Consider the following 21,189-nt stretch of genomic DNA (forward strand, 5'->3'; position numbering starts at 1 on the left):
AACAATCATCAAGAAACCCCCTTTGAAAGAGGACAAGTCGCAAACCGAGTCACTCGTAAGTACCTGGGTGAAGAGGCAAGAGAAGTGACGCGAAGTCTAGACGTAGTTGGCCCGTGTTTTGACATTTGAAAGACGTACAGCAAATTGGGGGGTGCGATTTTAAAGTGGCTGCATCGTGCAGCGCAAACTGCCAGTTCATACGACGTCAGGCAGTACGGCAAGTACGGCATAGGGATGATTGTTAGATGGAGAACAAATCTACTCCATAAAGATATACGGATAAAATGAGTTATAACACTCTGTAAGGAACTAACGGGAAGTGGACGCGCAGACTTGACTTCGAGATCCGAAACTGGGAGACGGAACAATGGCAAAGTTGACTAGTATTGTGGTATGCTGAGTGAAATCAGACTCGAGAGAAACATCTGGGTAGTCTCGCAAGCGTCTTGACAAGAAGTTGTGAGGGTACCTAGAGATGGTGAGCAGTTGACTCAGGTAGATGCGTCGGGCAGACTCCGTGCCGGGAGTTTATTGTCACTGTGTGAACTGCGCACGGTAAATAGAGTGAAGGGCAAAGTCAGAGGAAGCCTAGAGAAACGTACCAAATAAGAAACATTAACAGGTAACAGGAAGTGAAGAAATGGGACTACCAAAGAATATTAAGGAGCATTCACCGGTTACGAAAGAGTGACGAGTGAGCGAGTTTCTCAAGCGGCGCATTTGCTGCCTTTGTGCCAGTAATAAATGCAGGGAAGTAAATAATTCTTAGCGCAGCCAGCAAGTCACGCTGTTTGATTCCCCCGAAGCCAAGACCGTCGTTCTTTCCCCTTATGACTTTTTTTGCTCCTTCCTCCCATCAGCGGTTTTTCCCTCCACCCAACCCTTTACAACAACACACCCCTTGCGCCTCTTTCCATCGCGAAGAGGTTCATCTGGCACCGTCGACATCTTTGTTGTCGTGCCCCCATCTCCCTTCATAGCGGAGTTTATCTCGTCGATATTCGCCACAGTCAGAGCTCCGATCTCATTCATCGGAATCTGCCTGCGCTGAATCTCCTCTCACGGGTTTTTTTTGTCCCAAACCAAAAAAAAACAACTGATCTCAGGATCAAATCTCCTCTCCCTCCAACCACCAGCACACAGAGCGGCTTCCGTTCACTCGAGACAGTCGCCGCGTCGTGGTCGCAAGCCGAGATCCAGAGAATAATCCTGTTCCTTTGATCAAACCGCAGGCTCGGACGACATTTCCAGCGAAAAAGGCTGCGTTTGTCATCCACTTCGTTTCAGCCTCTCAAGTCAACCTCGCCGCATTCACTGCGTTTCCTCCGACGGCATCATCATCGAATCTGATGACTAGCACGCCTAGGCAGTCCTCCACCAGTCGATCGAGACCTGTTTCGTCTGCTCAAACCCCAAACCTTGCGAACGGATCGAATTTGGCTTCACAAGGCCGAACCTCGCTTCCATCCGCCACCAACCCTTCTTCCGCAAAACCAAATGCATCGGAGCCCAACAAGATGTCTGCAGCAGTTGGAGGTGCTCCGCCAGCACACGGTCATAGCGAATCTGTAAACGGAAGAAATCCCACCATACCCGCGATTCCCTCGGTCAACGGCAACGTATCACTGCCTGACCACACACGCAAAACTTCAACGACTGTCACCCCCGCCGGTGCCAGCGCTTTTCCACCCAACGGTACTGTACCGACCGGCCCTCAAACCAAACCCGGTGTCACCTTTGGCTCGTTCGGCAATCCCTCCAGTTCTCCCGCAATGGGAACGCCGTCTCTTGCTCATCAGAACACATCAAACTTGGGTGTGAGCCAACTGAATCCAAGAGACAGTGCTGCTTCGAACTCGCCATCTCCAATTCCTCAGCCCTCCCACCTCGTTGGAGGTCGTCCCCCCACATCCATCACCGGCTCTAGTAACGGTTATACTTTTGGGGATATGCCAGTTGTGCCGCGAGACTCAGGGGATCAGGTAAGTAGACGCAAGAAGAAATATTGATTATACCGGTCGCTGACATAATTAGATGATGCCTCGAGCTCACCCACAGTTTGGTCTTCAGCAGGAACACATGCGACGAGGCTCCTCGCAGTCGGTTCATAGTGATGCTGGTATGCCATCCGCTCCTAACCGGGGTGGCAACTTCCAAGGAGGCAGAGGAAACAAGAATTTCAACCCTCCATACCAGCAGCCGATGCAATACTCGCCTCATCAGTCGTTCCGCCAGCCACCAAATGGTCGCGCCATGCAAGGCCAGTACGCTGGTCGAGGCCAACAGATGCCCTTCCAAGGCTCTCCCGCCATGGGCACCCGAAGCCCTGCCCTCGTCAATGCCACCCCTGGGACGCCGAATATGAATCAGATGCACATGGTCGGCGGTATGCAGGGAATGCCCGGACAACCCAATGGATATTACATGGGACCCCAATATGTAAAGCACCACCCGTCGCAAGTTTCTTCCCGTGATGAACCCTCGAGAGAGAGAGGTGGCAGACCTACAAGAGGCCGAGGCCGCGGTGGTCGTCAAGGTGGCCGCGGCAGAGGTTCTGGTAGGGGTGGACTTGAGGAAGGACCCCTTTTCAGCAGAGATCCCGCCTCGGACCACTATCGCCCCGATCTTGCGAATCTTCCCGTTGCTGCACCTCCCCCTAGTTGTCTTTCTTATCCCGACCTTTCTCCCGAAAGTGGTAATTTTGAACATTTTCTGACTGCAAGAGCACAGGGCTTTGGGCTTCCAACCCGAGCTGATCCAAGCATCGAGATGCATTATCAGCAACAGTTTCATGGACAAGCAGGTATGCAGGGACAATACCCTCCCCAATACATGCCACCGCAGTCTCCCCGACCCCCGTTTCAACAAAATGCATATCCGCCAAACATGCAAGCTGCCTACAGCAATCAAGGCGGGCCACCTTCGATGTCCAGGCAGTCATCACAGATGTCTGCTCCTGATCGACCTGGTTCAAGTGTAGGCCAAGCTCCTCACACTCCTGGTCCTTCTGGACCTGCGCAAACCGCACGTACCCCCAGTGTATCTGGCCAGAAACCCGCCTATACTATTCCCCCCAAGAAAAGTGCCGCCATCCAGATCAAGAATACTGCTGGTGAGGTTGTTTCTTTCAATAAGCCACCTGCGTCTCCTGCGAGCGCCACAGCAATGTCCGCTGCTGCTTCACAGACAGCGCCCACGCCTCCTCCTCGGACGGCGAGTGCTGCCGACAACACCCATAATCGCACCGATAGTGCGAGTGTGAAGACGGCTGAGGAAGCCAGGAAGTCAATGCAGGAGGCCATCGCGAAGAAAATTGCAGAGGATGAGGCAAAGAACAAGCTTGAGGCTAAGGAGTCTGCGCCGTCTGCGCAGACGGGCAAAGACACCTCCGATGTTCCTGAGCAGGAAGCGTCCCCAGCCGAGACCAAGGCAAAAGATTCCGATAAGGGCGCTACGAACGATACAGTTGAAAAGCCGACAGAGACGGCCGAAGCTGAGAAGGCAGACGAGAAGCATAAAGATGAACCTGCAGTGCCTGCCAAACCAGACGAGGACGAGATCGACTTTGATGCAATTGAAGCCGAGATGGCAGCATTAGAAGCGGAAGAAGCTCGCCGTGAAGAGGAGTACAAAAAGAAGAAGGCAGCCGAAGTAGAAGCAAAGCGAAAGAAGGAAGAAGAAGATGCTGCGGCTTATGAGGCCAACATGAAAGAAATGGAGCGCAAGGCCGAAGAGGAAGAGCTCGCCCGAGAGAAAGAGAAGTCGTCCGGAACAGCCACCGACGATGCGAGCAAGAAGATGTTTGCAGAACTCAAGGCCAACCCCTTCGGCACTCCAGCTTCTACTGAAAGCCCTGCTGCGCATACTCCTGCTGAAAGCGGCACAGCTACCCCGGTTTCGGATGTTTCCATGCCTCCTCCTACTGCAAAGGCTCCAGCGAAGCGTGGCAAGGCCGCAGAGCTCACTCTCGACACGAAGAAGCCTGTCGAGCCACCTGAGCCAAGTGCGACATTGAAAGCTCTTCAATCAGCCCAGAAGCTTGCGGATCTGTCAAAAGTCCAATATCCCTCTGAGATTGCGTCGCCAAACCCCGCCCTCAACGCAAGTGCTCCTGCTGACCGAAAGTTCAAATACGACAAGGAATTCCTATTGCAATTCCAGTCTATCTTCAAAGAGAAGCCAACTTTGGACTGGGACACTCGTATCAGGGATGCACTGGGTGACGGCGACACTTCCTCCCGACCAGGTGCGTCTGCAAGAACTCCTTCGGGCATGGGTGGTCGCAACCCCTCGTCCCGTGGGCCGGCCGCGATGAGCAACTTTGGTGGTCCCATGGGCAGCTTCGGAGGTGCTCGTCCAAGTCTGCCCCCCGGTACGACTTCTGAGCAGCGATTTGCGGCTTCCAATGCGGCTCTTAGAAGTGGAGCAATGGCCAGCAATCCGTTCGCTCAGTTTGGTCGACCTGGCCAGATGGCCCCTGCCATGGGTCGCACTCCCTCCAGCGGTCCGCTTGGCCCCATTCCGGGTTCTCCTCGCGTTGGTGGAGCCAGTCGAGGTGGCTCTCGTGCCGAGAGCAAGCGTGGTAAGCAAAATGCTAAGCATGCCCAGGAAGAAAACAAGTCAATGCCTTTGACCGCAGGCATGAGCATCACTGCTCTGGAAACATCTTCAACCGGATGGAAACCGCGCAGTATCGGTCAAGGTGCTGCAGGCGCCGGCCCAGCTCCTGGTGGCGATGGCTTGATGGAGCCCGATGTGGTGCAGCGCAAGGTCAAGGCAGCACTCAACAAGATGACTCCCGAGAAATTCGACAGGATTGCCGATCAAATCTTGGATATTGCTGCACAATCTAAGCATGAGACGGATGGTCGTACCCTACGTCAAGTCATCCAGCTCACTTTCGAAAAAGCAACCGATGAAGCTCACTGGGCGCCAATGTACGCTGCTTTCTGTCGTAGAATGTTGGAAAGCATGAGTCCAGACATTAGAGATGAGGGCATCAAGGATAAGCTTGGCAATGTGGTTACAGGCGGCAATCTTTTCCGAAAATATCTTCTCAATCGGTGTCAAGAGGAATTCGAACGAGGATGGAAGATCAACTTACCTAGCGCAAAAGAGGGCGAGAACCAGGAAGCCGTCATGCTGTCCGATGAATACTACATCGCCGCAGCTGCCAAGAGACGGGGTCTTGGTCTAGTCAAGTTCATTGGTGAATTGTTCAAGCTCCAGATGTTGACCGAGCGCATTATGCACGAATGCGTGAAGAAACTGGTCGACTACGAAGGCACCCCTGAGGAGGCTGAGATTGAAAGTCTGACGAGTCTGCTGCGAACGGTCGGAAAGCAGCTCGATGATCCAGAAAGCAAGGGCAAGGGTCGAATGGATGTCTACTTCGACCGCATCAACCACATGATTGCCATACCAGATCTACCCAGTCGTCTTCGGTTCATGCTCATGGATGTGGTCGATCTCCGATCCAAGGGTTGGGTGTCGAAAGAGGACGACAAAGGTCCTAAGACCATTACCGAGATCCACGAAGAGGCTGAACGAAAGGCCCGAGAAGCTGAACTTCAGAGACTTGCTCAGCAAGGTGGACGTGGTGGTGGAGGTAGACTTGCCATGGGTCGTGGCGATGTCCGAAGCTTCAGTGGCTACGGAGGACAGATGCCACCTCCCGACACGTCGAATCGCGTTGGCACCGACGACCTCCGGAGACTTGGTAACCGCAATGCCCGCAATCCCAGCAACACTGGTGCTGGCACACTTGGACCGCCCAGCCTGCTGGGCGGACGTACCAACAGCGGCCGACGCGGTCTTGGACCTGGAGGCTTGTTGGCCCGTGGAGACGATAGTGCTAACAGTAGCCGTACTGGCACACCTCCGGCCGGTAAAGAGAAGAAGGATGAGTCGAGCACAAATGCTTTCAGGTAAGACCCAGATCCCTCGAGCTCAATATGACTAAATACTGACGAGTTCATGTAGTGCGCTTGCAGGTCTTGAGAACGAGGCACCAGGCTCACCGCCGTCAAACCCTGCCTCTCCCCCCACACAAAAAGCACAGCCGAATGTCGATGGAGAACGACCAAGATCACCGGGCAAACCGGAGTAAATCCTTTAGGATGATCCATGTGTATAACAGAATACCATTCGAACACTAATACTTGACTGACGGCCGCTTGTGGGGAGGTTGAGCAGATGTGCATTGATACCCGGCGTGAGCCACCATGTTTTAGCATTTACAGCACAGCGGATTGGTTGGGCTCTTGAACAAAATTTCCTTACCATTGAGAATACTTCAATGAGAGACCATCGACTGCACTCGAAAGCGATAGAGAGAATGTGTTTTAGTCAGCAAATACATTGCGCCTTCATCTACTGGCTGGGTGGAGTTACTTTTTTTTCGGCGTTGTGTCTTAGTAGTACACAAAAGTGAAGGGAGCGGATTCGATGGGAGAAAGAACCTGATTATGGCTCGCCATGTTTTCCATGATTATTTAGGTCTTTTGAAGTCCCATTCCAAGGCTTGTCGGGGTTAATTCAGAGCGCGAGAGAAGAGAGAGAGGGAGACGACCACCGGAGAGGAGCGCGATAGAGAGGTTGGGTGGTGTGAGAGCCACAGCCACGCTACAGGGTCGAGCAAGCAATCTTGGTGAGGGCGACGATTCTTTAGTACTGTACATTGTCAGAATTTCAAAGACTTTCTTCTTTAATTCTTTTTTTGCTTTTCTCGAGGACTTTCTTGAACTTTCCATGAATGGTACAATTCCATCGGACTCTTGAAGAACGTTTGGGGAGTGGAGGTGAGAAGAGGAATCAATAGGCGTGGTACACTGTACAGGCATGTGCCGTGCCAGTCAACTTGATGTTTATCAGCATTTATACGGAGTACACATGACATTGGCTGTATATAATTTGTATTTCAAGGAAAACCCCTGGGGGTCCATCATCATGGCTTGATGATGTGCGTCGCCCAGCGTCCACCATTATTGTGGCCTGCCGCCTGTGATCAAAACCGACCATGAAAGCGAGTTGAGTGTATTCTGTGTTTTTTTCTTTTCAAAGTGCCTCGAGGACCGCCTCCCCGGCGATCCTGGCCTCGTCTGCGGCCCTTGCCCTGTGACCTTCGTCCCTCTCGTACGCCTTTGCGATGATCCGGGCGTGGCGCTCTTCCCGCCGCCTCTCCCTGACCTCCCTCCGCCTCCTGCGGTGGGCGCGCTCGGTCTCTCGGGCCCTTTCGCCCTCGGCCTCGGACCGGAGGTTCTGTGACTCGCCCGGGGACAGGTCCCAAGGCTTGGACAGCGTCGAGGTCAGGAACGAGGTGCGAGACGCGACCAGGGCCATCTCGCGCGCCGTGTCGGCCACCACGTTCAGGCGGAGGAGGGAGAGTTGGCGGCACGACCGAAAGGTCGAGAGGGTCCCCTTGGCCTGCACGACGGTGCCGATTTTCAGGTGCGGGAGGGTTCGGTGGAGGAGGAGGACCTCTTCCTCATCTTCTTCTGCTTCTCCGACTCGTTGTCGGTCGTCGTTGGTGGTTCGTTCATCAACGGCATTCTTGTTTGTAGCATTTGATCGACCACCACCACCACCACCACCCGTCTGCTTCTGTTTATCCTTTTCCTTCTCTGGCTTGGGACAAGTCACGTCGAGTGTGGATCCGCTACTGTCGTCGATGGTCAAGAGCCAAAATTTCTCATAGTATTCGTCAAACGCGACCACGACACCAACGATCTGAACGAACTGGATGGGATGGTTGAGGTAGAAGAGCAACAAGGGTGCGTCACGACGGCGGTGGTGGCCATGGCCATGGCCATGGTGATGATGGTGGGGGGTCGTCAATGTGGCGGTTATCGTCGTCGTCGTCGTCTCGGCGTACTTTTCATGTGGTTTGAGGACATGGTGTATCTCGTGGGCCGTCAATTTGACCCATCGTGACCAGGTCTCTGACGCTTTGAACGACCAGGCCGGGTGGAAGGTCAGGGTTTGCTGTGAGGGTGAGCCGTCGTCGTCGTCGGTGTTGTTGTGGTTGTGGTGGACTTTGACGTCAGGTTTCTGCATTCATTTGGTCCCGGTTGGAGGGGTGTGTGTGTGTGCGCAATGCACCCATACAGTAACAAAGTAGTAGGTCGAATCCAAGACACTTGGGTGACTCGGGTAATATGCAAGGTGAATACGGTGTATCAAACGCGTGTAATATCAACAAATCAATCTCCCCGTATCTTGCATCGGCGTCGCGTCGACAAAGATTTGGAGTTTTTTGGGGTCAAAAGGGAAATTCAACCGGGCGGAGAAAGTCCGTTGTTGATCGGCTATTGCGGCACAGATGAGGCTGTTATGGATTGTAATGACGGCTGTATTTGACGACATGAACCGGCAAAGACGGTGGTTTTTACAACGTACGAAGAAATACACAATGTTGCACAGGCCATAAAATGCACGACGCTACATTTTCTAACTGCCGTCCGCTGAATGGACCAGCAGATGCTCCGGGAAAATCGGTGGGGGACAGAGAAGAGATAGAGAGAGAGAAATCTCGACCGCCTTTCGATGGGCAATTTTTTTTTATTGTTGATATCATCGTGTCCCGCGTGTTTCAAACTCACAATAAAGAACATCCAAGAGTTGTTCTACGAGTTACTTCGAATACGTCCAAAAGTCTGGTGGATGAAGCCAACGATAATTCTTAGCCGAGGCTTGTTTTCCAGTACTCCGTATCAGAGAAAGAGATTGTATGTCTCGAGCCTGAGTCAGCAATCAAGGCGGATCGATTCTTTGGACGCCTTACTTACACCGCGGGGGAGTCGGAAAATTGAACCGGGGAAAAGAGGCTTGACCGCGCCGGATGTCGAGCGCGCCGTCGACGATTGAACGTGAACAACAAGATGGTCTCGATGGTCGACAATCGTTGAGTGGCAGACGACGCTCTCCGACCAAGGAGGTCGAGGTCAACAACGATTCCGGTCGAGGACAACAGCCGTACCGGTCCAGTTCGTCTGGATCCTCCGAGCACGTGCCCGCCGCGACGACGGCCGACGACGATGGGCATCCTGTCGCCATGGAGAGGATCCGCACCGAGCAGGACGAACCGACACGGGACGGGCAGCAGATGCACGCCCAGCGGACGACGACCAACGCCTCGGCCGCCGGACCGGTCTACTCGGTCTTCACCAAGAACCAGAAGAGGTTCATCGTCTTCATAGCCTCGTGGGCCGGCTTCTTCTCACCGGTCTCGGGCCAGATCTACTTCCCCGCCCTCGTGCCGCTGGCCAGGGATCTCAATGTCTCGGACTCTCTTATCAATCTGACTCTGACATCGTACATGGTGGGCAGCCGTCCCAACTCCCCGTCTCGTGTGAACTGAACAACTAATCATCGGTGGGCGATTGTTATTACAGATATTTCAAGGCCTCGCTCCGACGCTCGTCGGGGACTTTGCAGACGCCGCCGGACGGCGTCCTGCGTATGCCGGTGAGTTTCTTCTTCTCGTCCCCGAGTGGGGCCCCTCCAGTCTTGCCCATGTGCTGATCGTGGCTCCCCAGTCTGCTTCGTCGTCTACATCGTCGCGAACATCGCTCTGGCGCTCCAGAACAGCTACGCGGCTCTGTTCGTACTGCGGTGCATACAGAGCACAGGCAGTGGGGCGACCATCGCAATGTGTAGCGCCGTCGTGTCTGACGTCGCCACGCCGGCCGAGCGTGGGAAGTACATGGGCTTCACCCTCGCAGGATCCCTGCTGGGACCGGCGATAGGCCCTGTCGTCGGTGGCCTCCTGGCGGAGTTTCTGGGCTGGAGGGCAATTTTCTGGTTCTTGACAATCATGGGCGCCGCTTTCCTGATCGTCTTTGGGATTTTCTTCCCCGAAACAGGTGCGCATGGTTTCCGGTCTTGTTGGCCCTATGTGAAATTAACGGAGATATCTCTAGCACGGAATCAAGTCGGCAATGGCTCGATACCACCCAAGGGGTGGAGTATGTCGCTGATGAACTACCTCGCCATCAGAAAAGCACGCAATATGCGGTCGGAGGATTACATGTCTACGACGGATGAGGCAGAGACGATGGCGACACAGAGGCAGAAATTCCGCTTTCCCAACCCATTACGCTCGATGGTCTTGATCCTCGACAAGGAAAATTTCCTGTTGCTGTTTTACAACGCGTTCCTGTTTGCAGCATTCTACGACGTCACAGCCGCCATACCCTCTCAGTTCGAGCAGATTTACAATTTCAGCGTTTTGCAAATCGGTCTGTGCTACATCCCGATGGGTGTGGGTTCGATGTGCGCAGCCTTGGTAAATGGACAACTTCTCGATCGCAATTTCGCGCGGTGGTGCAGGAGACTAGGAGTCGCGATCAAGAAAGGCCGTGACCAGGACTTGTCCAATTTTCCCATTGAAAGGGTGAGACTACAGGTGGCGATGCCCGCGGTCTACTCTACTGCGGTCCTGGTGTGCTTGTTTGGCTGGATCATGCAGATCAATGGACCCCTGGCGGCGATGGTGGTCGTGCTGTTCTTCATGAGTCTCAGCATGGGCATTGCGTTCAATGTGACGAGTACTCTGTTGATCGACTTTTACCCGAAAAGTCCGGCAACGGCAACAGCTGCGAACAATGTCGTCCGATGCCTTTTGGGTGCTGGGGCGACGGCTGCGGTGATCCCGATGATCAATGCCTGGGGAAGGGGTTGGACTTTCACCTTTCTCACTCTGTTTCTAGTCGCCACGAGCCCCATGCTTTGGGTTGTGTACTTTTTGGGCCCGAAGTGGAGAAAGCAAAGGCTAGAGCGAGAGCGGAGCGCGAAGAGGGAAAAGGAGGAGAAAGCCAGAAAGGAAGGCCAAGTAGAGAATGGAGAGAACAATCGATTCGAAAAGGCGCCGGTTCAGGGGGATCTCCCAGAGATGGTTGGCGTGGTTGGGAAGGAGAAAGGGATGGAGAGAACCAAGGAGACACAACCAAAGGAAGGAGATACTGAACGTGACGGTAACGATGCGACGATTTTGAGAACCTTATCGTACGAGTCTGGTCTCGGAGTTTAGGAGAACTCTTTCTGGACCATTTACTTCTCGACGAGGTGAATACGGAACAACAGCAACGAAAAGGGACGACGGCATGCTGGTCTCTACATAGCAAGATGAACCCCTTCGATACAACGAATTCTCGAATATGTTGTGAAAAGAAGGGCCAGCAAAGAGGCTGAGAGATGCGTCGACGTTCTGGTCTGGACGGCATATCGGTTTACAGGATGATGGCCGCATGTCTCTGTCGCAGCTGCCCATCCCTTTTCCGATCATGTCGAATCTTCCAAGCTCGCTGGCAATACTCTCGAGTCAGTGAGTATCTTGTTTCAACCTGCAACTGTTCTTCGCCAACAGGTTTCAGGAACGAAGACGAGAAGGAGCCTATTTACTGGCAGAGCTTCGCAGCGGTGAAGCCGCGGAGCCGAACCAACAGGAATGCGTCCGGCAACGGATCCGGCAATAAAATGCCTCTAGAGGTTTCTTTTTGGCTCCCAGTTGATCAGCAGGGGAGCCGCTTATGGACTGGGTCTATGCTGTTGTGCGTTGGTTCCATATCTCATCCACTGTTGGCCTATCTCCATTCGTCACTCGGGGCTTGTATGACTGCTTTATGGGACGGATAGACAATCGGGACGATATCACCAAGGACAGACGAACACTTCATCGCTGAGGCAAAACGAAGATTTCATTGGTCAGAATCTTCCTTCGAGCGGTATCTCGGAGGTGGATATATTATGTACGGTTTAGAAGCAATACAGTACACATACAACGACCAAGGACATGGGATGACGAAACCATGGCAAGCTACCAAGTACCAGTAGTCGTGTTACTCCGTAGTGAGTATCCGTATCGTCAAGGTGTGTTAGTAGCACTCCTGGTAGATCCACCAGAATGCGTATGGTAATGTACTCCTATCAAAATTCACGCTATCAAGATGCTATCCGCGTCAGGGTTTCTACACTCTTTGGGCGCACCATTTCTCTGGTTCGACGACGACGACAATGTCACGGCGTTTGGTCCTTTGCAATCTGCTAGGTAAAACGTTTACCTAAGCCTCATGTGTTGGTGTCTGATGCTGGAACGTCTCAGACGATGTTGTGGCAAAGGAAACACGGCCAGGGCTGTCATGAGAGTGGTTCATAGCTATTTGTGTGAATCAAGCGACCCAAAATACATTTCCTGCTCTCGGTGACAAGTGCTTGGGCATTATATATATATGGCAGAGGTTTGATAAATAGTGCCCTGCTCCTACAGCATCGTAATCCGTTCGATGCTTTCCAGGGAAACGGATCTTCCAGTCGAAATTGCATTTGATTTTCCGAGTACAGCAGAAGTGATAGCTCCTCCTGTCTGTCATCAATATATCTAGTATCGTATTGACCTCATCGGATCACAAGGCTCATGTTACAGGGTAGGATCGGCTTGACTCTGAGCAGACAGGTATATAGTGATAGGTCATGAATTTCTTCTATATGCGAATTTTCCGCCAAAAAAAACATAAAAAAAACATTAAAAAAACATAGGTATCGTCATATCATTGATTGTCAATCCATTCCAAGTCCTCTGGCAAAATGCCGTTTGGCAGATAAAGTTCCAAAGTCACAGCTTGATCGGGACAGACCACAAACACCCCTTCCACCCCCGGAGCGCCACAGATATTCTCTAAAGTCCACAAATTCATTCTGGACAAGACCCTACTACACCTTTTCCACATTCACCGATTGTCTCTTGGCCATGGCCTCGAAGGTCTGAATGTCATTCACATCACCGATGATGGTCCCGCGCCTTTCGTCGACGTATCCGATCTTGGTCTCACGGAAACCGTCCAACTCCTTCCTGCACAGGGTGTTCAAGTAGATGGGGTAGACGAAGCTGACGAAGAAGCCACACAGCGGAACGCACATGGCCAGGTGGTAGGAGCCGAGATTGTCGGCCGCCAAGCCGGTCAGGGCCGGGAAAAGAGCTCCGCCCGAAACGGCCGCCACGATCCAGGAGGACCCCCTCTTCGTATGACGACCCAGACCTCGGATGCTCAGGGTGAAGATGGTCGGGAAGATGCACGACTCGAAAAAGAGCACCAGGGAGAGGACGGCGACCCCCCCTTCCCCCTGGACGCCCATGGCGCAGGCCATGAACACCATGATCATGGTCATGAACACCAGGAGCACCAGGCGGGGCTTGACGAACATGAACAGGCCGGCGGCGGCGAAGCGGCCGATGGCGAAGAGGGCCTGGCCGATGGCGTAGCGGTCCGAGGCGGCCGACTCGCTGATGCCGGCCGACTCCTGGGCGTACCTGATGAACTGGGAGGCGACGGCGACCTGGGCCCCGACGTAGGTGAACTGGGCGGCGACGCCGAAGAACAGCTTGTACTGCCGGCGGAGCGGCTTCTCCTCGTACCCGGTCAGGTCGGCGCACTGCTCCGCCTGGAGGGCCATGTCCGCGTCCGTGACCTCGGGGAGGGGGGTGAAGAAGAAGACGACGGCCAGGAGGAAGACGAAGGCGGCGATGCCGACGTAGGTCCACTGGACGTGGGAGAGGTCGGTGGAGTGGGTGTCCTTGAAGAAGACCCGGGAGGCCAGGAGGGGGGCGACGACCGACCCCACGGCCTGGAAGGACTGGGAGAGCTCGAGGCGGAACTCGGAGAGCCGCGGGGGCCCGCAGGTCGCGATGTACGGGTTGGCCGACGTCTCCAGGGTCGAGAGCCCGCTGCCGACGATGAACAGGCTGCCGCAGAAGCCGCCGAAGGACTTGTAGACCGCCGACGGCCAGAACATCAGGGCGCCGACCCCGTAGATGCAGAGGCCCGTCATGAAGGTGACCCGGTAGCCGAACCGCCGGACGATCCAGCCCGAGTACGTCAGGGGCCCGATGAAGTAGGCGCCGAAGTACGACCCCTGGAGGCCCCCGGCCTTGGCCGCCGTGATGTTGAGCGAGGTCTGGAACTTTGCGTTGAGGACGTCGAGCAGCCCGTAGGCGAACCCCCAGAGGAAGAACAGGAGCGTGACCAGCGCCACGGGGAAGATGGACTGTCGGACCGTGAGGGCGGAGGCGCCCGTGAGGCCCTGGTTCACCACGCTCTTACGCTTCTGGTTGGCGATGGCGTCGGCGTTGGACGCCTGGCGCTCGGTGATCACGTCGTCGTGGTGCTGATGATCCATGGTGGGTTTTGCCGTCTACGTATGTCGTACAGACCGGAGAGGAAGGTTCCACCTGTTGAGAAGTTCGGTCGCTTATATACTCCGTTCGTACAGAGAAGATACTCGTCGCGACGTGGAGAAAGGTGTCTCGAGAATTGTTTCACCTGAAGAGGATGATGAGGGATCCTTCTTACAATTGACGAGGGCCATGGCTACTCTTTATAGACCTTGTCACGAGGCACTTATTTGTTGTTGGACACGATCCCGCCATCTTCTCAAGCAAGTCCATCTACCGGGGGCCAAGAAGCGGGTGAGCCTATCACGACGGGTTGCTGAAGCTCATCCCTGGTCATAAAGTCAGCTGTTGCGAGCATTTCACAGATGTCAAGCAGAGATTCAAAAGTTTGAGTATGCAAAGAGTTTGAGCGAAAAGGCTCGTGGAAGAGGAGTTTCAGCCAATGGAGAGAAAGCTTGACGCTTCGAATGCTAGTGATATAAGGGGCAGCCAGTGAGGCTCGTTTCGCCGAGAAGACGCTTCTCCGCTCAGTCAATTGGAGCGAGCATGATCCATTGGTGGTGTACTGGTGGGTTGTGTGCTTGGTCTGGACATGGCTGGAAAAAGCCAATGTGGAGGCCCGGAACGGAGAAATTATTCTCCTCGAGAGTTTGTGCGGCTTTTGGTTTTGCAAGGGGGTTTCGCCGCAGAGACCCAATCAAACAGAAGAAGCAGTAGCCCATTGCAGAATGACCTTGGTCCTCGTCGTATTGGCATGCACGTCGCTAATTGAATTGTCCATTTGTTGTATCATGGATTGCATAATCGTATTTGTTTGCTCGCCGTCAGCCCCGTCTCTCCCCCGACGTGGGTAAGCGGAGCAAATACCGATCCTCCCCAATTGACATCATGTACAGGTCTAGACCTTCTCTGCTCGCAGGAGACACTGTCATTGAGTGTCCGACATACACTTTGTCTTCATTGTCGCGTCACTCCACCACGCCCAGGGACCGAATAGATGTGCCTGAAGTAGAGGCAAACCGAAAAAGGTGAAGCTCCATCAGCGGCAGACGGTAGGGCTGGCTGCAGTCGACTGCCTGTACCTGGGTGTTTTATGGGTCATACGCCAAGGAGATCCATGTTCTAACATGATCTAGGCGTAAATCAGGCTGGGGCGACCTTTGCAAAAGGATTGCGGAAGGGGGCCAACGCCATACAAGTGCGATACTCGGTGACGGGTTTGCGGATTGGAGTTTCGGATCTCCATCGAGACTCGAGCAGATCCGACTGATTACTAGGATCTTGTTTTGGCGTCCTCTGCTCCGAGCGCGGTGCCTCGCATTCTGTTCGTCAGGCAAACCCCTTCTTGATCACTGGCTGTACGCAATGCATCAGGGAGAACTCCAGGTTTCCAGAAATTCGGACGATGGGGATGCTGAAAGCTCATAGCAGCTGACAGGCTCACCGTTCCGCTCGAGTCTCGACAGTAGCATGAACTGGCCCGAGTGCTTCTGCTTCAATGAAGATACAAGTCATGGCCGGCGGTCAGCGGTCGAAAGTGTACGTGGGTCGGGATTTGCTCGCTGTGGTCGCGCTTAATGATGCAAAGGTGAATTTTTGCATCGCTCATACAGCTGTTTTCGCCTTCTTCGTTTTGTGGACCTCTCTATCAGCAGACGATTTCCTCTTCTTCGCTTTCTCTGGGAGGTCCTCCTTCGGAGCCACAAAGGCCTGTTCTCGTTGGCGTTGCTTTTCTTCATTCTTCTCCTTCTGTCGTTCCCTCCTCTCTTGCTCCTTCGCGCGTTCCTTGGCCTGCTTTGCGAGGAAGTATTCGCCACTCTCAATCTGGAGGTCGATCTTGCTCTTCTCTTGCGGTGGCGGGAAGGGAGTGTAGACCTTGGCTGTCTTGTCGGTAAGCTTATAGGGCGTTCGTCTTCTACTCAACGTCTTCTTCTTGAATTGTGGCAGAAACCTGTCCCAGCTTTCGGTTTTGAGAGTGGGATCCTTGGCCAATTCCCTTTTGATCATGAGTTCTTTGACATGGTATATGGGATGAATGTTGTTCATGCAGTCTTCGGCCACTCTTCTGACTTCCTTGAGCCCCTTGTAACCACCCATGGCACTGACCGTGTTGCCTTGCACCAGGATGTAAGTGCTTGTGAGGAGTTCGAGAGCCTTGAGCGTAGAACCATTGGGTCCAAGAAGTCGCTGCCGTCGCTTCACAAATCTTTCCTTGTTTCGCACGAGATTCCGTATCTTGATCACGTCACAGGCGGTATCGTCTTGGAGAATCTTAATCGCCTGCACACCGTTAGTGAACCACGCCAAGGGCAACATGTGGTCGATTGGGTTACCTGTGGCGCTGGAACGCTCCGTGCAAGCAGCTTGATAAGGTCTCTTGCGTCCAGTATGGCAGCAGGATCAAATGTCTTCCGGGTCGTTCGCACTTCCATTTTGCCTTCGACTAAATCGAGTGTACATGCAATTCCTCTTTTCTCTAGTGCTTTCGTGACAAGGGGCCAGGCTTGTTTTAGGTAGAGTTCGCGATACTTGGGAAAAAGGCAAACGAAGGAAGACTCTTCTGCAAAAGTACCACCGACATTGTCTTCTGGCTTAAAGTCATCGATCTGTTCGGGGTGTTAGGTGTTGGCACATGTGAGGGTGGGGAGTCGCATGCTGACCTTCCACTTGTCTATGTCGTCTGTGTCCCAGGGTTTGTCTCTCTTGTGCGTCGAAGGCATTATTTCGTAGGCTCCGCAGGCATACAAGCAAGGGTGCAGTCACTAACAATTCTGCAATGCTGTGCCTATCTTGGTTCTCGTCGATGAAAAATAAATGAACGTATGCGGAGAAACTTTTTTGCGGTGGGGACGCAACGCCAAGACGGAGACACTGTTTCTCCATTCAGCGGCGTCCGAGCTTCAACTTCTTCCTCCACCAGCCACTATCGCCCCGGATCTAGCATACTGTGCTTCTGTCTTTGGTGAAGTTGATGGCAGCACAAGAGATGTGTCGAAGACGATGGAGCTGAATACCAAAGTCTTCACAGTCACGCTCAGGCTGACGGCATATAGAGATCTCAAACACAGCCCACTGGGTATCTCTCATTCGCTGCCAATCGTGAACGGCTTCTATACGATCAACATGACAAAGAGCGTGCTGTAGAGCAGAGAGGTAATATATAGATATCTAATGTCTTTTGAAGCTCCCACTGTAGGTAGACCACGCCTAAATGTTGTTGGTAAGCTTTTTTTCTACCCGAAACGCGTACGGGGGGATCTCCTAGGGCTCACGACATATTGACAAACGAGCCATAAGCCGTGCCACAGTACAAATAGTATCTTCTGTGTAGTAGAGCGGCAAGAGAGGGCTATGGAATTAAGCAACATCGCAGTAGTCATCAGCAAAGAGATCCAAAGTGAGGCGGTAAATAGTGCCAGAGGCCTCGCTTAGTGTTGTTGACAAGCACCTGCTATTTCCTATAACTCATTTCCCTTGAATCCCGCTGACACGAGTAACTGGTGCCTAGAGAGGAAAAAAAAGTATTTTGCCAAATGATGCCATGCATGAACCCTTGGACAGCTTTATCGCAGGGATACAGAGCAAGCTTGAAAGTTCAGACACTCCCTCGCGATGGCGATGAAAGTTGGCAAAGGAGCCTAACAGCAGACAGAAGCCCATCAAATACTTACAACCTGCTCAGAATGTCCTCTCATCTTGTCTTCTAATTGTCACAAGGCGCCACTCAAGCTCAGGTATTACAATCGTTGAGTAATGAGTCTACGATCGAGTTATTGGCCCTGCATAGTGCATACAGACAGAACTATTGGAACCTAAGGTCGAAGTCGATTACTCAACGCTCTCTATCTAGGCTCCTGAGCACAGATTGTCATTGTCCTGCCTGCTCGCAAGAGACGATAAACTTTTCTACCCTTCGGCGCGAAGCTGTGGTTGTTTTGGCCCGTGATCTACCAAGTACGCAGTGACTTGCACAGTCACCGGCTACTCTGATGATGAAATTCGTGCAGAAAGACGCATCTGACCGGGCCCAGGCCTCCCATCGCCGTCACTACTTGTGTTCTGCACGATCGAAATTCCGGGGGCCGGCATATTGCTCTGTGGCTGTCGCCTTGTGCGCGCCTACGATGCCTGGAGGGTCGATCTAGACTGCGAGCCGCACGTCTACGACCTCCGGTAAGCGTTGTCAGCCACCGAATGTTGCCTTCCACACGGCAGGAACATCCCTGTCCCAGCCCCCAGCATAGACCCCGTACCCCTGGACGGAATGTCAGGGTTTGAACTCTGGAGTGTTGTAGCGTCATCACTCGAGATTCGTGCCGTCATGATTGCTTGGCCGCTGGGATCGACCTTTCAACCTCAGGCATTTAGACAAGTTGGAAGTCGACAATATTTTCTGCCACTTGTTCACCGTTTCCTTCCAAAGGTTGTGTGACTAGCATCCAAAAGTTAGCAGGGACAGGGTGACCGGCGAGACTCCGATTTCGTACAGTCTAATGTATGGTTTCGCTCCAACATCGCTCAATTCGGCATATGCTGCTTCGATCAGCTCGTGGAAACCTTCAATTTCACGAATCTGACGACTCGTGACAGGATACAAGGCCAGCGAATGTATTAGCCCTTTCATGTTGGTCAGGTTGGCTTCGCCTATGCTTCGATTGTGTGCGTCTGTTGTGCCAAGTTCTTTATCAGTTGGATGAAAGCAAAAAGACTTCGAGGAAGAGTGCGCACCCTGTGGCCATGCACACGTGGGAACATCCCGAACGTCGGTGCTAACGTTGACAAAACCAGCCATGCGCATCCAGGCTTCACAGTCCTGAACAACACGAGATCTCTTCCTGCCTTCCGGACGTGCCGATGAGCCCAAGGCTTGAGTATAAAGCCTAGTCCATTCATTAAGGGCTTGCAAGGCATCGCTATTGCCAGAGTCCGAACGGAAGAAAAGGTCCCATTCAGTTATCTGCACCCAACCACCTCTCTTGAGAAGGCTATACTCCGAAGTCAGGGATACTGTTCGAATGTGGCTTTTTCGACGCTCTCACCGATGCATGTCGCGGAAGTAGTTGGGCCAGCGTGTTGCAGAAATCCCACTGGAAACGAAGCGGGAATGTATCAGGTCAAAGGTCTCTGCTTCGGCGCAGTCTAAACGGTGGTTTAGATCAGCGATCTACCAAATCGATTAGCCTCCCTCATTCTGCACTGACACTATAGGGGCAGGATAGGTCGTTCCCGGTCGATCCAAACATTCCAAATGGATGGTCTGCCAACGAATCTCCCTAGGACGGTCCCTACGAGACTCTGTACCTGGAAATCAATGTTTTCCAACTGATCTGATGGCGCCAGGAGTGGGCATATATCAATGGCGGTAACCTGAAGAGAGAAAAGAAAATTCAGACTCTGGGTACCAGGCGAGCGACTGTGACTTACCATGCAGTTCGGATCATACTCTGCCATGTCGTACGCCCAAGTACCGGTCCCAAACCCACAGTCAAGGATTACTTCGGGGTCTCCGACGATTGGCGCATACAGCCCGTTGTTCCAATCGCTGTAGATCAACTTGAGCATCTCATGCTGCTCGAGCAGCCTGGTTTCTTCTTCCTGCGCACCTCAGTTGCTGCCTCGGCCTCCACAGTCTGGAATTCTCGGCTTACAGAATCGATCGGGACCTGGTAGATCTCATAACGCAGCGAGTGCTCTTGATATTCTCGATCACAATAGGTAAGCTTCCGATCGAAATCTTCGTCACCTGTGTTACTGTGGCTTCTATAAGCAGGGAGCAGTCAAAGGGAGAATCGTGATTTCTGACCTCGCAGCCATGGTTGAGAATCGACGGTGCTTCTTTCACGCCACGCAAGAACGAGTCTTGCACGATGTTATTGAAGCCAGGATGAAGGATCTATCTTTCTTCGCAAGTGTGGAGGACTGCCAGATGGCGATGGAGACTCTCATAGGTGAAAGTAATTTACGGGCAGCCCCTACTGTTGGCGGAGGCGTCATCAGGGCGGAGTACAGCCCAACAAAGCAACCGCTGTAGGAAAGAAAAGCAGACGTCTTCACGATATGGGCCGGGCTGCATTGAAGTATGCCATATGCTCAGGATTATATCAACGTGGCAAAAGGGATATGGTCAAATAAGTTCATTCTGCTAAGCAGTAGTACCCCAGAGCATCGCAAGCGGGCTTTGGCAGACGAATGGAAGAGAGTATGGAATTTCCAGCTCTACATAGAGGCGGGCGATTAGTTGCCGAGACCAGGCTGTGTGCGCCTGTTAGAATTGCAGCTGAAGCCAAAGGTCACGGATGTATGGGACCATAGTGTGTCCATCAAATAGAGCGGGTCAGGGATAAACCGGACCAGTCTGCAACCACCTCACAGGCTCTAATGATGCTGCTTGGCGCGAATCAAGCCATGAGAAAGGCGACTGGCTCTCATACAGGTATCCAAGAATTGGGAACCTGTCCGGAGAGGATGGGGGGAGGCTCAAGACTTGCCACGAACACGCCCATGAACAACCGAGAGACTAGAGATTCAGGGTCTGGCATTGACAGGTCCTTGAATGTCAAGAAACTTCAGCTAAAAGGCCACTGGCTGTTAGCACGCAAAGCATTCAGTTTCGAGAAAACTGTGAACGTCGCAATCAAGGCAAACTACTCTATGCCGGCCTGATTGGAGGTTCTCTGGGCTGCTAGGGGTAAGACCCATGCCCTTGTCCGGATCAAGCAACCACCGCCATGATTCCTTCGAGAAAAGTTTACACCCTTAAGGAGCCTAACTTGGACCAAGAGACCAGGGTGTGAGATGTCCACGCATGGTTCGACTTGCATTCGGTTCCATTTGTGTCATTCTCCATGTGAGAAATTGGACAAAAAGCGACGGCCCGCCAGAACAAGGATCTTATACTGTACACGAGCAGATCAGCTGCTGCACATGACCGGGACAACGTCAGTACTGTAGGCCCATCCTACTACACTCGATGGAGCAGAGCTATATTCCGAACGAAGAACTTGCTCCAACCTCTTCCTAAA

General features: G+C 53.0%; 6 protein-coding genes across 6 annotated transcripts; 2 read left to right on the top strand and 4 right to left on the bottom strand.

Moving 5' to 3' along the window:
- Positions 1–829: 829 nt before the first annotated feature.
- PV06_08952 (uncharacterized protein) lies at positions 830–6,710 on the top strand. Its single transcript, XM_016410344.1, has 4 exons — positions 830–1,982; positions 2,035–2,439; positions 2,731–5,927; positions 5,983–6,710. The coding sequence occupies exons 1-4, from the start codon at positions 1,350–1,352 to the stop codon at positions 6,107–6,109; spliced, it is 4,362 nt and encodes a 1,453-aa protein (XP_016259366.1). The 5' UTR covers positions 830–1,349; the 3' UTR covers positions 6,110–6,710.
- A 99-nt stretch (positions 6,711–6,809) lies between these two features.
- Positions 6,810–8,228, bottom strand: PV06_08953 (uncharacterized protein). Its single transcript, XM_016410345.1, has one exon. The coding sequence runs from the start codon at positions 8,053–8,055 to the stop codon at positions 7,057–7,059; it is 999 nt and encodes a 332-aa protein (XP_016259367.1). The 5' UTR covers positions 8,056–8,228; the 3' UTR covers positions 6,810–7,056.
- A 341-nt stretch (positions 8,229–8,569) lies between these two features.
- On the top strand, positions 8,570–11,828 carry PV06_08954 (uncharacterized protein). The gene is made up of 4 exons (XM_016410346.1): positions 8,570–9,319; positions 9,393–9,465; positions 9,537–9,863; positions 9,921–11,828. The coding sequence occupies exons 1-4, from the start codon at positions 8,840–8,842 to the stop codon at positions 11,027–11,029; spliced, it is 1,989 nt and encodes a 662-aa protein (XP_016259368.1). The 5' UTR covers positions 8,570–8,839; the 3' UTR covers positions 11,030–11,828.
- Positions 11,829–12,495: 667 nt separating this feature from the next.
- On the bottom strand, positions 12,496–14,321 carry PV06_08955 (uncharacterized protein). The gene has a single exon (XM_016410347.1). It carries the CDS (start codon positions 14,170–14,172, stop codon positions 12,709–12,711), a length of 1,464 nt encoding a protein of 487 aa, XP_016259369.1. The 5' UTR covers positions 14,173–14,321; the 3' UTR covers positions 12,496–12,708.
- A 360-nt stretch (positions 14,322–14,681) lies between these two features.
- PV06_08956 (KRR1 small subunit processome component) lies at positions 14,682–16,934 on the bottom strand. The gene is made up of 3 exons (XM_016410348.1): positions 16,828–16,934; positions 16,501–16,773; positions 14,682–16,447 (listed from the first exon to the last, which is right to left on the bottom strand). Exons 1-3 carry the CDS (start codon positions 16,885–16,887, stop codon positions 15,773–15,775), a joined length of 1,008 nt encoding a protein of 335 aa, XP_016259370.1. The 5' UTR covers positions 16,888–16,934; the 3' UTR covers positions 14,682–15,772.
- Positions 16,935–18,571: 1,637 nt separating this feature from the next.
- On the bottom strand, positions 18,572–19,981 carry PV06_08957 (uncharacterized protein; the record flags this gene model as incomplete). Its single annotated transcript, XM_016410349.1, has 6 exons — positions 18,572–18,599; positions 18,655–19,152; positions 19,207–19,331; positions 19,592–19,762; positions 19,816–19,918; positions 19,971–19,981. The coding sequence occupies 6 exons, from the start codon at positions 19,979–19,981 to the stop codon at positions 18,572–18,574; spliced, it is 936 nt and encodes a 311-aa protein (XP_016259371.1).
- Between the last annotated feature and the right edge of the window lie 1,208 nt (positions 19,982–21,189).

Source organism: Exophiala oligosperma, assembly GCF_000835515.1.
Source record: "Exophiala oligosperma strain CBS 72588 unplaced genomic scaffold supercont1.9, whole genome shotgun sequence".
NCBI classification, from domain to species: domain Eukaryota; kingdom Fungi; phylum Ascomycota; class Eurotiomycetes; order Chaetothyriales; family Herpotrichiellaceae; genus Exophiala; species Exophiala oligosperma.